The sequence below is a fragment of the Bos taurus genome, chromosome 5 (genome assembly GCF_002263795.3).
Source record: "Bos taurus isolate L1 Dominette 01449 registration number 42190680 breed Hereford chromosome 5, ARS-UCD2.0, whole genome shotgun sequence".
Lineage (NCBI taxonomy): Eukaryota > Metazoa > Chordata > Mammalia > Artiodactyla > Bovidae > Bos > Bos taurus.
In genome coordinates this window covers 14,517,322-14,529,723 of record NC_037332.1, presented here as the reverse complement: position 1 = coordinate 14,529,723, position 12,402 = coordinate 14,517,322, and the positions used below count along the sequence as shown (strand labels likewise).

The 12,402-nt window shown below is 36.5% G+C and overlaps 1 protein-coding gene across 3 annotated transcripts in view; it reads left to right on the top strand.

Annotated features, from left to right (window-relative positions):
• SLC6A15 (solute carrier family 6 member 15) overlaps positions 1–12,402 on the top strand; it is a 57,212-nt gene that overhangs the window by 26,470 nt on the left and 18,340 nt on the right. For all 3 annotated transcript variants that reach the window (XM_010804761.4, XM_005206043.4, NM_181023.2), the window contains 3 exon segments: positions 4,953–5,110; positions 5,482–5,608; positions 6,876–7,057. In XM_010804761.4, the coding sequence (XP_010803063.1) occupies positions 4,953–5,110; positions 5,482–5,608; positions 6,876–7,057 (467 nt within the window).

The following is a 12,402-nucleotide window of genomic DNA, read 5'->3' as shown; positions in this document are numbered from 1 at the left end:
ACTTTTCCACTCTCCACTTTCACTTTCATCAAGAGGCTTTTTAGTTCCTCTTCACTTTCTGCCATAAGCGTGGTGTCGTCGGCATATCTAAGGTTATTGATAATTCTCCCGGCAATCTTGATTCCAGCTTGTGCTTCTTCCAGTCCAGCGTTTCTCATGATGTACTCTGCATATAAGTTAAATAAGCAGGGTGACAATATACAGCCTTGACGTATTCCTTTTCCTATTTGGAACCAGACTGTTGTTCCATGTCCATTTCTAACTGTTGTTTCCTGACCTGCATACAGATTTCTCAAGTGGCAGGTCAGGTGGTCTGGTATTCCCACCTCTCTCAGAATTTTCCACAGTTTACTGTGATCCATACAGTCAAAGGCTTTGGCATAGTCAATAAAGCAGAAATAGATGTTTTTCTGGAACTCTCTTGCTTTTTCCATGATCCAGCGGATGTTGGCAATTTGATCTCTGGTTCCTCTGCCTTTTCTAAAACCAGCTTGAACATCAGGAAGTTCACGGTTCACATATTGCTGAAGCCTGGCTTGGAGAATTTTGAGCATTACTTCACTAGTGTGTGAGATGAGTGAAATTGTGCGGTAGTTTGAGCATAGGGTTATTAAATTAAAATAACTTTAATATTTGCTTTACTTTCTTTACTATCTTTACTATATACTTATATGGAAGCTGTTAAAACAAGTGTGTTTAAATACTAAATGTTTTCTACGTGGCATTTCGGCACATAAAGGAAAGAATGCCTATTTTGGTATTTGATTCCAGTTTGTGATAGGTTTGGTGACAGGACAAAAACATGGTTTTATTTTATTTTTTATTTAATTACCAACCTATAAATCAGTTGAAGTAATAAAACCATTCTCATGTGAAATGGTTTCTTTTAGTCACTAAGATAAAAAGCTAAGGTGTCAGGTGACAAAATACATTTAATGTCTTGCTTACTTAATTCAACCAGGGGAAGACCAACAGGTTTGGGGAAAAGTAGGAGAATCCCGGGGACAGGGGAGCCTGGTGGGCTGCCGTCTATGGGGTCGCACAGAGTCGGACACGACTGAAGCGACTTAGCAGCAGCGGCGTGTGTGATGGCTTCCCAGGCGGCGCTGGTGGTAAAGAACCTGCCTGCCAGTGCAGGAGACGTGAGATGTGGGTTCAATCCCTGGCTTGGGAAGGTCCCTGGAGAAGGAAATGGCAACCTACTCCAGTATTCTTGCTTGAAGAGTCCCATGGACAGGAGTCTGGCGGGTTATAGTTCATGGGGTTGCCAAGAGTAGGACATGACTGAAGCAACTTAGCCCAGCACACACAGCCTGTGTGATAAATCTGCCTGAGAGGTAAGAATCAATACATGGAGTTGGTGGTACACTACCCATCACTCCACTGAACCTGCAAGCTCCTTAGCTAGTCTTTAATATCACAGATTAATTATTTACCAAATCAGCCACAAGCAGCTAAGTACTACCCTGCTTTATATTTCACAACAAATTATCCCATTTGCAAGATGGGCAGAAGATGAATTCTTATTTTCAGACCTTTTGCCTTATGCACTTTATTGACCATACTATTGAGGAAGAGGCTATCTTGGCTGAAAACTCAGGTTTCTTTCTGTTTGATACAGTATTAGTCTTGGTGGAAAACTCTAAAGGATTTCATAGTTAGTTATCAGTTAGCAAAAATGGCTCTTGCTCCTTACTTTTATATATAAAGAAAATCAAGATGCCCTTCCAAGAATTGTCCCCTGTCTTCTAATTACAAGTGCTAGAGAGTGATATTATAAAACACCAATGGACTTCATTATTTTGAGATGGCTGTTGGAGTTTAAAAGGTGGTACTATGCATGCAGTATAGCTTTGAGCATCTAGGTATTTGTTTAAACAGTCTCAACTTGCATAAATCGTATTCATCATTTGAGGTACTTTATGAATAACAGAATAAAAAGTAATAGACCAATATACGTTGATCTGTCTGGAGATATTACTTAAAGCACAATGCTTAAGCTTGAGAGTGAAAGGGAGAATGTTAGTTGCTCAGTCATGTCCGACTCTTTGCCGCCCAATGGACTGTAGCTTGCCAGGCTCCTCTGTCCAAATGATTTCCCAGGCAAGAATTCTGAAGTGGGTAGCCATTCCCTTCTCCAGAGTATCTTCCTGACCCAGGGATCAGACCCAGCTCTCCCGCATTGTAGGCAGATTCTTTACCATCTGAGTGACCAGGGTAGCTCTGATTAAGTTTAGTAAGTGTTATAATATAGAAACTACCAGCTCAGGTTTTGAAGCCAATTTGACTATGAAGCCTGGCTCTTTCCTTCACTATACAGGTGATCTTTCACAAGTTAACTTACTATTTCTGGCTTCATTTCCACACCTGTAAAATGAGGGTAATAATTGTGCTTGCTGCTGCTGCTGCTAAGTCACTTCAGTCGTATCCGACTCTGTGCGACCCCATAGACAGCAGCCCACCAGGCTCCCCATTCTGTGGGATTCTCCAGGCAAGAACATTGGAGTGGGTTGCCATTTCCTTCTCCAATGCATGAAAGTGAAAACAGTGAAAGTGAAGTCGCTCAGTCCTGTCCAACCCTTAGCGACCCCATGGACTGCAGTCTTCCAGGCTCCTCCGTCCATGGGATTTTCCAGGCAAGAGTACTGGAGTGGGGTGCCATTCCCTTCTCCAATAATTGTGCTTACCACACTGGATTCTTGTAAGGAATAAATAAGTGATTACATGTAACATGGATAGAAGTATGCCCGGCAAGTAGTAAATGCTCAGTTGTGTTTTAACTAGGACTATTTTAATTTCCAGGACTGTAGAGTAATTTGAGTCCGAAGAAATGGCTAGGTATCTAATAACATGTCATGTGCACATACCTGAGAAAATATTCCCAATGAGTCCAGTCTTCATTCATTCTCTTTTTTTTTCTCCTAGTTGTTCACACACACGTAAACCTATTCACACCCCAGGATCTCATGCAGGTGTTAAAGTGCATTTTCAGTCCTTCAGGAAACATTCTCAGGTCATTAGTGCCTGAATGCTGTTAGTCATCTTAGGGTTTGAATTTTGATAATTCTGTTTTATAATCTCACGCATCGATGCTTTACATTACATACTCCTTTGTAGAATCAACTCATGTCTCAAAGTCTGAAAATCAGCTGTAAGAGAGTAGAGATTTTCTACCAACCACCATTTTAAAGGAAATTCTTATACATGGAAATTATTTAAGAGGTGTATAGACACTGAGATAAATGACTTGAAAAAAAATCATTAATATTTACCTCTTCAACAGAAAAGGTACCAGAACAATTTGAACAGCTTCCAAAATCTATTCAATACCATTATTCATTTTCTTTTTAATGAGAGAAATATAATGAATGGCCTCCTCTTTAAAAAGGGCATTAGTCCCCACTTGGTAGTATCTGGTTGGAAAAAACTCCAGATATGAAATTTGAATTTAGCATGTCCATTTTAAAGATTATCTAATGAATAATTTGCATATGTATTCTCATTTAGATATGAGTACAGGTTTCTTGTTAGACTTTATCAATAATAGAGTCTAATATTAACATTGTCAATTGATTTAGTACATTTTTAAGTCACTGGGCATATGTCTTAAGTTGAGATTTAGCTGTAAAATAATATGCATATATATTTAAGTATGAAAACTTTACTATGAAAATATAGCACATATATTTTATAATAGCTATTATCTTTTTTTTTTTTAATTAGTATTCATTCAGTTCAGTTCAGTCACTCAGTCGTGTCCGACTCTTTGCGACCTCATGAGTCACAGCATGCCAGGCCTCCCTGTCCATCACCAACTCCAGGAGTTTACTTAAACTCATGTCCATCGAGTGGGTGATGCCATCCAGCCATCTCATCTTCTGTCTTCCCCTTCTCCTCCTGCCCCCAATCCCTCCCAGCATCAGGGTCTTTTCCAGTGAGTCAGCTCTTCGCATGAGGTGGCCAAAGTATTGGAGTTTCAGCTTTAGCATCAGTTCTTTAAATGAACAACCAGGACTGATCTCTTGGACTGGTTGGATCTCGTTGCAGTCCAAGGGACTCTCAAGTGTCTTCTCCAACACCACAGTTCAAAAGCATCAATTCTTTGGCATTCAGCTTTCTTTACAGTCCAGCTCTCACATCCATACATGACCACTGGAAAAACCATAGCCTTGACTAAACAGACCTTTATTGGCAAAGTAATGTCTCTGCTTTTTAATATGCTATCTAGGTTGGTCATAACTTTCCTTCCAAGGGGCAAGCGTCTTTTAATTTCATGGCTGCAGTCACCATCTGCAGTAATTTTGTTGTTACCTACCCCTTAACAGAGTTTTGGAAAACCAAAAATTACTTATTTCCCGAAGTGAACTTTTTTCTATAACATATATATGGGAAAAAAATACCATTTGTCTGTGGTAGATGTTCTTTTTCTTTTTTCTTCTCTTTTAGTCTAAGCAGGCATTTCTTCTTCCCTGTCGTTACTTAGGGAAAAAGTCAGTTTAGTGTCATATCATCTCATTCATTTTGCTTTATCAGATTTGAAATGCATGATTTAGATGAGTTTGAGTAAAATTTAATAAATGACTTCATTAACATTTTGTGAATAAGACTTCCAGGAGCCTTTGAAACCTATTTGAGAAAATATTTTAAGGAATCAGTTATTTTTACAAAAAGTAAAGTTGTTTTACCTTTTCAGTAAAATGAAACTAAAGCTATTCATTGATATCCTTACTTTTTTTCATAATTATTTTTTATCAGAAACTATTGGTAGCAGTCAAATTCAGGTTTCTGATACCAGAAAGCTTAAAGTAATGAAATTGCATTTTCTCTAAAGTCTTTTATAATTATACGTATGGAAGTTTAAATGTCATCTTTCATGAGATAATCAGAATTAGTGTATTCTATACTGTGGCTGTTGAAAATATAATCTATTTTATTTGTTCTTCTCTCTATAGGTGCCTATCTTTTGCCATATTTAATACTACTACTGGTAATAGGTATTCCCCTTTTCTTTCTGGAACTTTCTGTGGGTCAAAGAATTCGGCGAGGAAGCATTGGTGTATGGAATTACATAAGCCCTCAACTGGGAGGGATTGGATTTGCAAGTTGTGTTGTAAGTTTCCTGGTATGGTATATGCCATATGATTTTTTTACAGGGTTTGTAATTATATAGTCTGAAGTTAAAAGCAACCTTGGAGTGTGTATTTCTCTAACTCAAGTCTTTAATCATGTGTTAAAAAAACCACTCCTGGAGCTTGCACTAATACCCAAAATATGCTGTAATGTGAATGTAGTACAATCTTGTTAATGCGTTTTCTTAAGGCCTATGAGAGTCATCATTTTAGAAAAGATAATGTGTCTCAAATAAAAATTTAAAAAAGTTTTTTTTTTTAAGTATTAAGTGGGCTTTGATGCATCTCATCTCATTGTTTCAAAGGTAGGGGCAGGAGAATTTTAATGTAATCACACTATTTTATTTTGCAGGTATGCTTTTTTGTGGCTCTCTACTACAATGTCATCATTGGCTGGAGTCTGTTTTATTTTTCTCAATCTTTTCAGCAGCCTCTGCCTTGGGATCAGTGTCCTTTGGTGAAAAATGCTTCACACACTTGTAAGATATCTACAATGTAGAGTTTTTGTATCTAAAGATCATAAAGTTAGTAAAGCTGGGAGCTTTCAAGATATTTTTTCTAAAATCTTTTGAAGTGATTGTAACAAACTTTCCTTGATATACTCAGAAAGATAGAGTTTGGCATCATTTATTTAGTTCTTTATTTTATTGTGTTATTTTATGTTATTTTATTGTGCCCCAGGATGTTAGGATAAAAAATTATCAGCCTTCAGTTACAAACTTAGACAATATTTTATTTTGTTCGTCTTTATTGATGTCTTACATTTGCATTAAAATAAAAAAGAGGAGAAAAAGAATAATTTAGATTGAAGAAATTGTTTTTATGTCTTGGGTTCTGTTGTTCTATGTTTTTCTTATCTTTTAATTTTATATCCTAGAATATAAAGAATAATTCTGTAGCGCTGTCCGGTAAATATCGAATGTAACATACATATGTAGTCTGAAATGTCCTTAGTCGCCATATTTACAAAAAGTAAAAAGGGACAGTTGAAATATTTTATTTAGTCCAATATATCTAATATATTAATATTCTAACATAAATTTAATGTAAAATAGTGATGTAATAATTTACATTGCTTTTCTCATACTAAATCTCCAAAAACCCCTTTGTATTTTATGTTTACAGCACAAGTCACTTGAGACTAGGTCCATTTTGAAGGTCACATATGTGAAGCAGCTAGCATTTTTGATGGCTCTGCCCCCTAGGAAGTCAATCAGATAATTTTGGGGGCAAAAGGGGCTATAAAACTGATATGTTTTAATCACCTTGATAAAAGCTAGTGCTTTCATGCTCAGTCTTGTCTGACTCTCTGTGACACTTTGGACTATATAGCCCTCCAGGCTCCTCTGTCCATGGGATCTTCCAGGCAAGAATACTGGGGTGGGTTGCCATTTCCTCCTCCAGGGGATCTAACCAGGGGAACCCCATCTCCTGTGTCTCCTGCATTGCAGGCAGCTTCTTTACTTGCTGAACCATCAGAAAAGCCCCTGATAAAAGCCTCACACATTCCTATTTTAGAAATGTGTAACAAGATAATCATCAAAGAGGATTTGTGTTTGTTGATTTTTTTTTTCATATTTTTTCACAGGAGATTTCACTGTGGATTTAAATGCTTCTGTAGAAGCATTAAGAAAAGTAGTACTTTTCTAGGAAATGTTAAGAATTGATTTACAGGCTTACTGGGGGAAAAAATAGCCTCGTTACTCTTTCTTGTCTGAAATGATTGTGTTACCTTTCTTTCTACAGTTGTAGAGCCAGAATGTGAAAAAAGTTCTGCCACTACCTATTATTGGTACAGAGAAGCACTGAATATTTCCACTTCCATTTCTGAAAGTGGTGGCTTAAACTGGAAGATGACCATCTGCTTGCTGGCTGCCTGGGTTGTGGTGTGCTTGGCTATGATCAAAGGCATTCAGTCTTCTGGAAAAGTTAGTATGTCAGAGCCCCTCCTGCTTCTGCTAAACATCTAATCGCCATTCCTGGGAACTATTCCCACCCCCGGCCCCTCTCCACCCAATATAAATAAATCTGTCTGAGCAAGCTGCAAGTAACACTTCAATCTAGGCAGTTAATTAAAGACTGGTAAAAAGTGGTATTTTTTTAAAAAATGTGTTTAGACCAAGGAAAGGACACAAATAAAGATGTAAGTTTTTTATAATGAAATCTAAAGTTGTTTATAATCTTTCCCTCTTCTATCAAGATCTGTTTTGAACTTTTTTGTCGACACTTAACAGTCCTTTCATTTTACTGGTATTCAGCTGAACCTAATGTTTTAGTTGTCTGATTAGTTCCAATCATGGAAATTGGGAAATGTAGTAGAATAAAGAACTTGTTTATGTTATTTGTGTATCATTTTTTTCTCTGCTCTAGGTGCTCTAGGGAATAGTTGCTTACAAGATTTTAAAAGTCCATTGTGGAGTGTTTCTTAAATATCTGAACATTAGGTAGTTATAATGATCTCAACAAGAAACGTAGAGTAATATAAAAGACTAAAGGGCGTGTGGCCAGGGCAAATGGAAAATTTTATGAGACTGTGGTTGAGAAAGACATTAAGTGAGTTCTAGATACCCTAGGAAGAGAATCAGATAATTTTTTAAAAGGATGTATTAGGAAAGTAATTGTTATTCACTATTTTGCTTTCATAGTACATTCCCCCCTCCCCATTGCCGTTGTTTTAAAAGTCTCTGTTTCTTTTGTCTGGATCACAGCAGGAATTAATTTTGGTTCTTCTCTCTGCCCTGTAGCAATCCATCTCTGTTGTTTTCTCTTTCCCAAGTATAGATCTGATCATGTATCTTTCCAGGTTAATATATTGCCACTTACCATCATATACTAATAAGAGTGGGAATAACTGTATTAAGATAGCAGCAGTCAGCAGCAGTAAAAGCAGCAGCAGTAGTAATAGTGGTAATAAATGACTATGAAGATGATTTTGACAATGATCAGAGCAAGAACAATAACAGATGCCAATATTTATTACATGTTTACTTTTTTTTTTTACATGTTTACTTTGTAGTAGGCACTATGAGAAGTGCTTCATATACTTTATCCCATTTAAATCTGAAAAAAAAAAAAAAACCCAAACAAAAACCTCTAAGAAGTAATTGCTACTCTCAGACCTGCTTTACAGATAAAAAGCAAGTTTGTGGAAACAGGTAACTAGCCCAAAGAATAATGGTTAGTAAATGTTGGTACCTGGAGTCAAACCTAGCTCTGTCTGAAGCTAACGCCCACATTATTGAATTGCAATGCTATACCCTCTCTTGCTGTGACAGCTTTCCCCCACTAAATAGTGAACTCTTTTAGGCAAAGTGTGTCTACTTCATCTTTGCTTCTTGTTGGTTCATATTTAATTAGAAGTGTTTGACAGTTTTTACAGCTTGTAAATCACAGCTGATTTTACATTTCGCTTCCTAATGGAACTTCTTTACCATTTTCCTTTGCAGAAATGAATATGGTAGATAACACACCGGAGTATTTTTTGGTCTTTTATAAATGTTAGTGTATTCTGTGATTAAATACGTTCAATTAGTTGGTTCCACTTGATGTGTCTTCTATAATGTCACAGCTCCAATATAGTCAGGTTTTAAATAAAGGAATAGATTCCTAAGCCAAATCTAACCACATTTATAGGCTTCCTAAGATAATGTCATTTGATAGAATAAGAACCAACTGTGGTGAGCCAGGGAAGACCAAAGATCCCTCTGCTCAAGTCTTAATACCACATTTTATTTTTTCTTTGTCTGAGTATGTGTCTTATCATTTAAAGAAAATACTCATACTTTTCTTATCACATATTTGGGATGTTTTTCTTATGTAAAATAACTTTTCTAGAAAATCTAATATAATTTCTAGACTATATGTGATTTATTATTTCAATGAGAAGGCTTAGGGAGAGGCTAGCTTTTCAGGAGATTTTGAAGAGAAAATTTAGTAGGCACAGATAAGAGAAAGCTATAAGTAATATGAACAAAGTTTTGAAAGTCTAAATGTATATTTGCTTATTCTGAACCAATGAGCTGAATACAATAAGAAATTTATTAGAAATATATGTAAAGCTTTATTTGTCTGCCAAACAAAAAAGTCTCTAAATAAACACACCAATGCAGTATAGAGAAATATGGTTTAAGAATAATGAAGTTTAAGGTTAGTATGTGGGGAAAAAACAACTAAGAGTATTTAGCAGCTAAAAGTCTTTGCCAACACACACACACACACAGAATGCTAATTTCAAACTGCATGAATTAAGACAGGAATATGACAGTCTCATTCTCCTTTAGGTCAGGTAGGCACAAGTCAATTGAATTACACCTGTAATACTGGATTTTTACCAAAACCCTTATTTTCTCCTTTGTTATGGAGAAGAGTTATCTTAGCTTCTTAATCACAATCTTCAAGTATTTGAAGAAAAAGGAATAAGCCTTACTCATCCCATGTGGTCACATGGTCAAATCCTGGGGATCATGGAGAGTGGTGGGGTGGTGGTGACTCTTCACCGAAAGGAAGATCTTTCGGGAATCAAGCCTGCTAACAATGAAATTAGTTGTCTGCAGTGGTAGAGACTCACACTAGCGAAGGTGGTCCAGTGGACATTGTATGGCTGCATGTCCTTTGTTGGATCCTCTGTGAAGGGGATGCCTGACTCCAGGGAGATGGATAGAAATGAGAAGCTCCAGGCTTTCTTTATCTTTAAAGGTAATGTCTTCCACTGGTACTGCTTTGCTATCAGTACGACTAATGTGCCAAGTAAACACTCTGCATACATTAGCTTGTTTAATCTTTCTATCAGCCAGATGATTTACATGTTCATATCCCCATTTGACTGCAAAGTTAAGCTTAGGAAGAATAAATAGAATTAAACAACTGGTAAGTAGCAGAGCTAGAACTGGGCTATGAAGTCCTCAGAAAGGATGACTGTCTGAAGGTGTGTTAAAACATTTTAATACAAAAAAAGAGAAAAATAACTAAATGATTTCATATGTTTATTGTTCTTCCATAGTTGAGTAGAACGAAAGTATTTTCATGTAACATTTTGATTTGTAAGCTTATCTCTCTTATTGAATGTCCTTGCTGTGAAAGGCAGGTCAGTTTTGGAATTCTCCAGGCCAGAATACTGGAGTGGGTAGCCTTTGCCTTCTCCAGGGGATCTTTCCAACCCAGGGATCAAACCCAGGTCTCCCACATTGCAGGCAGATTCTTTACTAGCTGAGCCACAAGGGAAGCACTTTTAAGGCCCAGGGAGTGTTAAAACCAGCCAAAGAAACATATTTCATTGTTTTAGTTCCCAGTTCTTAAGAAAAATACTTGAGTCATTCATGTACTCACTGAACTCGAGTTTATTGAGCGCTACTATTTGCTGGGCAGTGACCTAACTCTGGAAGTGCAGCGGTGGACAAGGCAGACAAAATAGCTGTCCTCATGGAATGTCCATCCTAGTGGAAGAGGCAGGCAAGAAATCATAAAATATTAACAGGTAACAATGCAAAAAATGAGAAAGTGCTTGAGGGGTAGCGTTTTACATATAGTCAATTAGATAGAATTTAAACTATTTTTAATAATATCATGCAACTGGCAATTTTAGTATTCCGAGACTCATTAAATGAGAAGAATTTGTGTTTAAAAACACAAAATGGATACCTCTGTAAAATACTGACGTATCTTTACATCTCAGAATTAATAAGTAAATATTTAATAAGTAAATATTTTAATAAGTAAATGTTCAATAAGTAAATATTAATAAGTAAATATTTAATAAGTAATAAGTAAATAATAAGTATTATTACATAAGTAATAAAATAAAAGTAAATATAATAAGTAAATATTTTAATAAGTAAAGCTTTCATTTAATAAAATAAATAATAATTTGATAGTAAATAATTAAGTAAATATTTAGTAAGTAAATATTTTGTTCTTTTACCTGCTCACAGGAGAAGAAAATTCACGTGTGACCTACCTAATACTGCTTAAATGTTTTCATGTTTAAAATCTTGACCGTCACTTTTCTTTATGTTATATCCAACATAAGAGCCTCATGTTCGTTTTTGGACGAAACTAAGCTAGAATCTTATCACTGAAGCCAGATGAGTGTCTTTAAGAACTCAAACACTTGCTGAATTAATAAATGAAGCTTGAATTGTCTGATCATATAATTAGTACATCATTTTTTTAAGTACTATAGAATAAAGGTGAGGGTTTTCTTTTTTTTAGAGAATGTGTACAGAAAGGAAAATTTCCTATGAATTGGCTCTTAAAGTACAATATTTTTGAGTATCAAAGAATGTGCAAAGGATAATAGGCCACCCCACCTTTATTCACATAGAACCCATAACTGAATGGGTGAGACAGATAATTACAGCAGAATACATGCAGTAAAGAGCTGCAAATAAAGTGCATGATAGCATAGAGGCTGCCACTGAAAGTAATAGGATTTGGGGGAGGGCTTCACAGAGGAGGTAGACTGGGGGCTAGAGTTTGATGGTTGAAGAAGAGTTCACCAGCACGTTCAGAGAGAAGACACCAGAGGCATGGAAAACAGCAAGTGCAAAGCCCAAAGACTGCTCAGTAACCCTGTGTGACTTTTACATACAGTTTGTGTAGCCTGAGGGAGGTGAGGCTTGAAAGGTTAGGTTGACTGCAGGTATTAAAGTATTTAGGGACACTGGGAAAATGACTGGCTGTAACTTAACAGTGTGAAGTATTTGAGGGTTTTTTAGCAGTTCATTAACACCCTCAGATCTTTAGAAAGATCATTCTGGTAGTAGTGTGGGTGATGAATTTCTGAGATGGAGAGGAGAGCTGGAGGGAAAATCTAGAGGCAAAATGAGCAGGAAGCTGATAGTGAAGTGACACGTCATTGAGGACGAAAGCAAAGGGGCTTGCATGAAATTGGGAGTCAGTTGTGGAAAAAGAACCATATTCTGGTGATTTAGAGTTGTTTAGCATGGGCAAATACAGCTCCAGGAAGAATCATTGACTTTGTTAGCTTCTAATTTGAAATTATGTTAAAAATATACCGAGGTATATCATATCAATTGGAAAAAAAATCATTACCAAACCGTCCAGATTATTGCAGTGTGCAGCCTTCATTTTCACTTGTGAAATAAATGGGTTAATAGGAGTCCTTGTCAGTTTGTTGTTTAGTCACTCATTCAGGTCCGACTCTTGTGACCCCATGCAGCCCACCAGACTCCTCTGTCCATGGGATTTCCCAGGCAAGAATACCGGAGTGGGTTGCCAAAGGCACCAAATTTGAGTTCTGTTAAAAAAAAAAAAA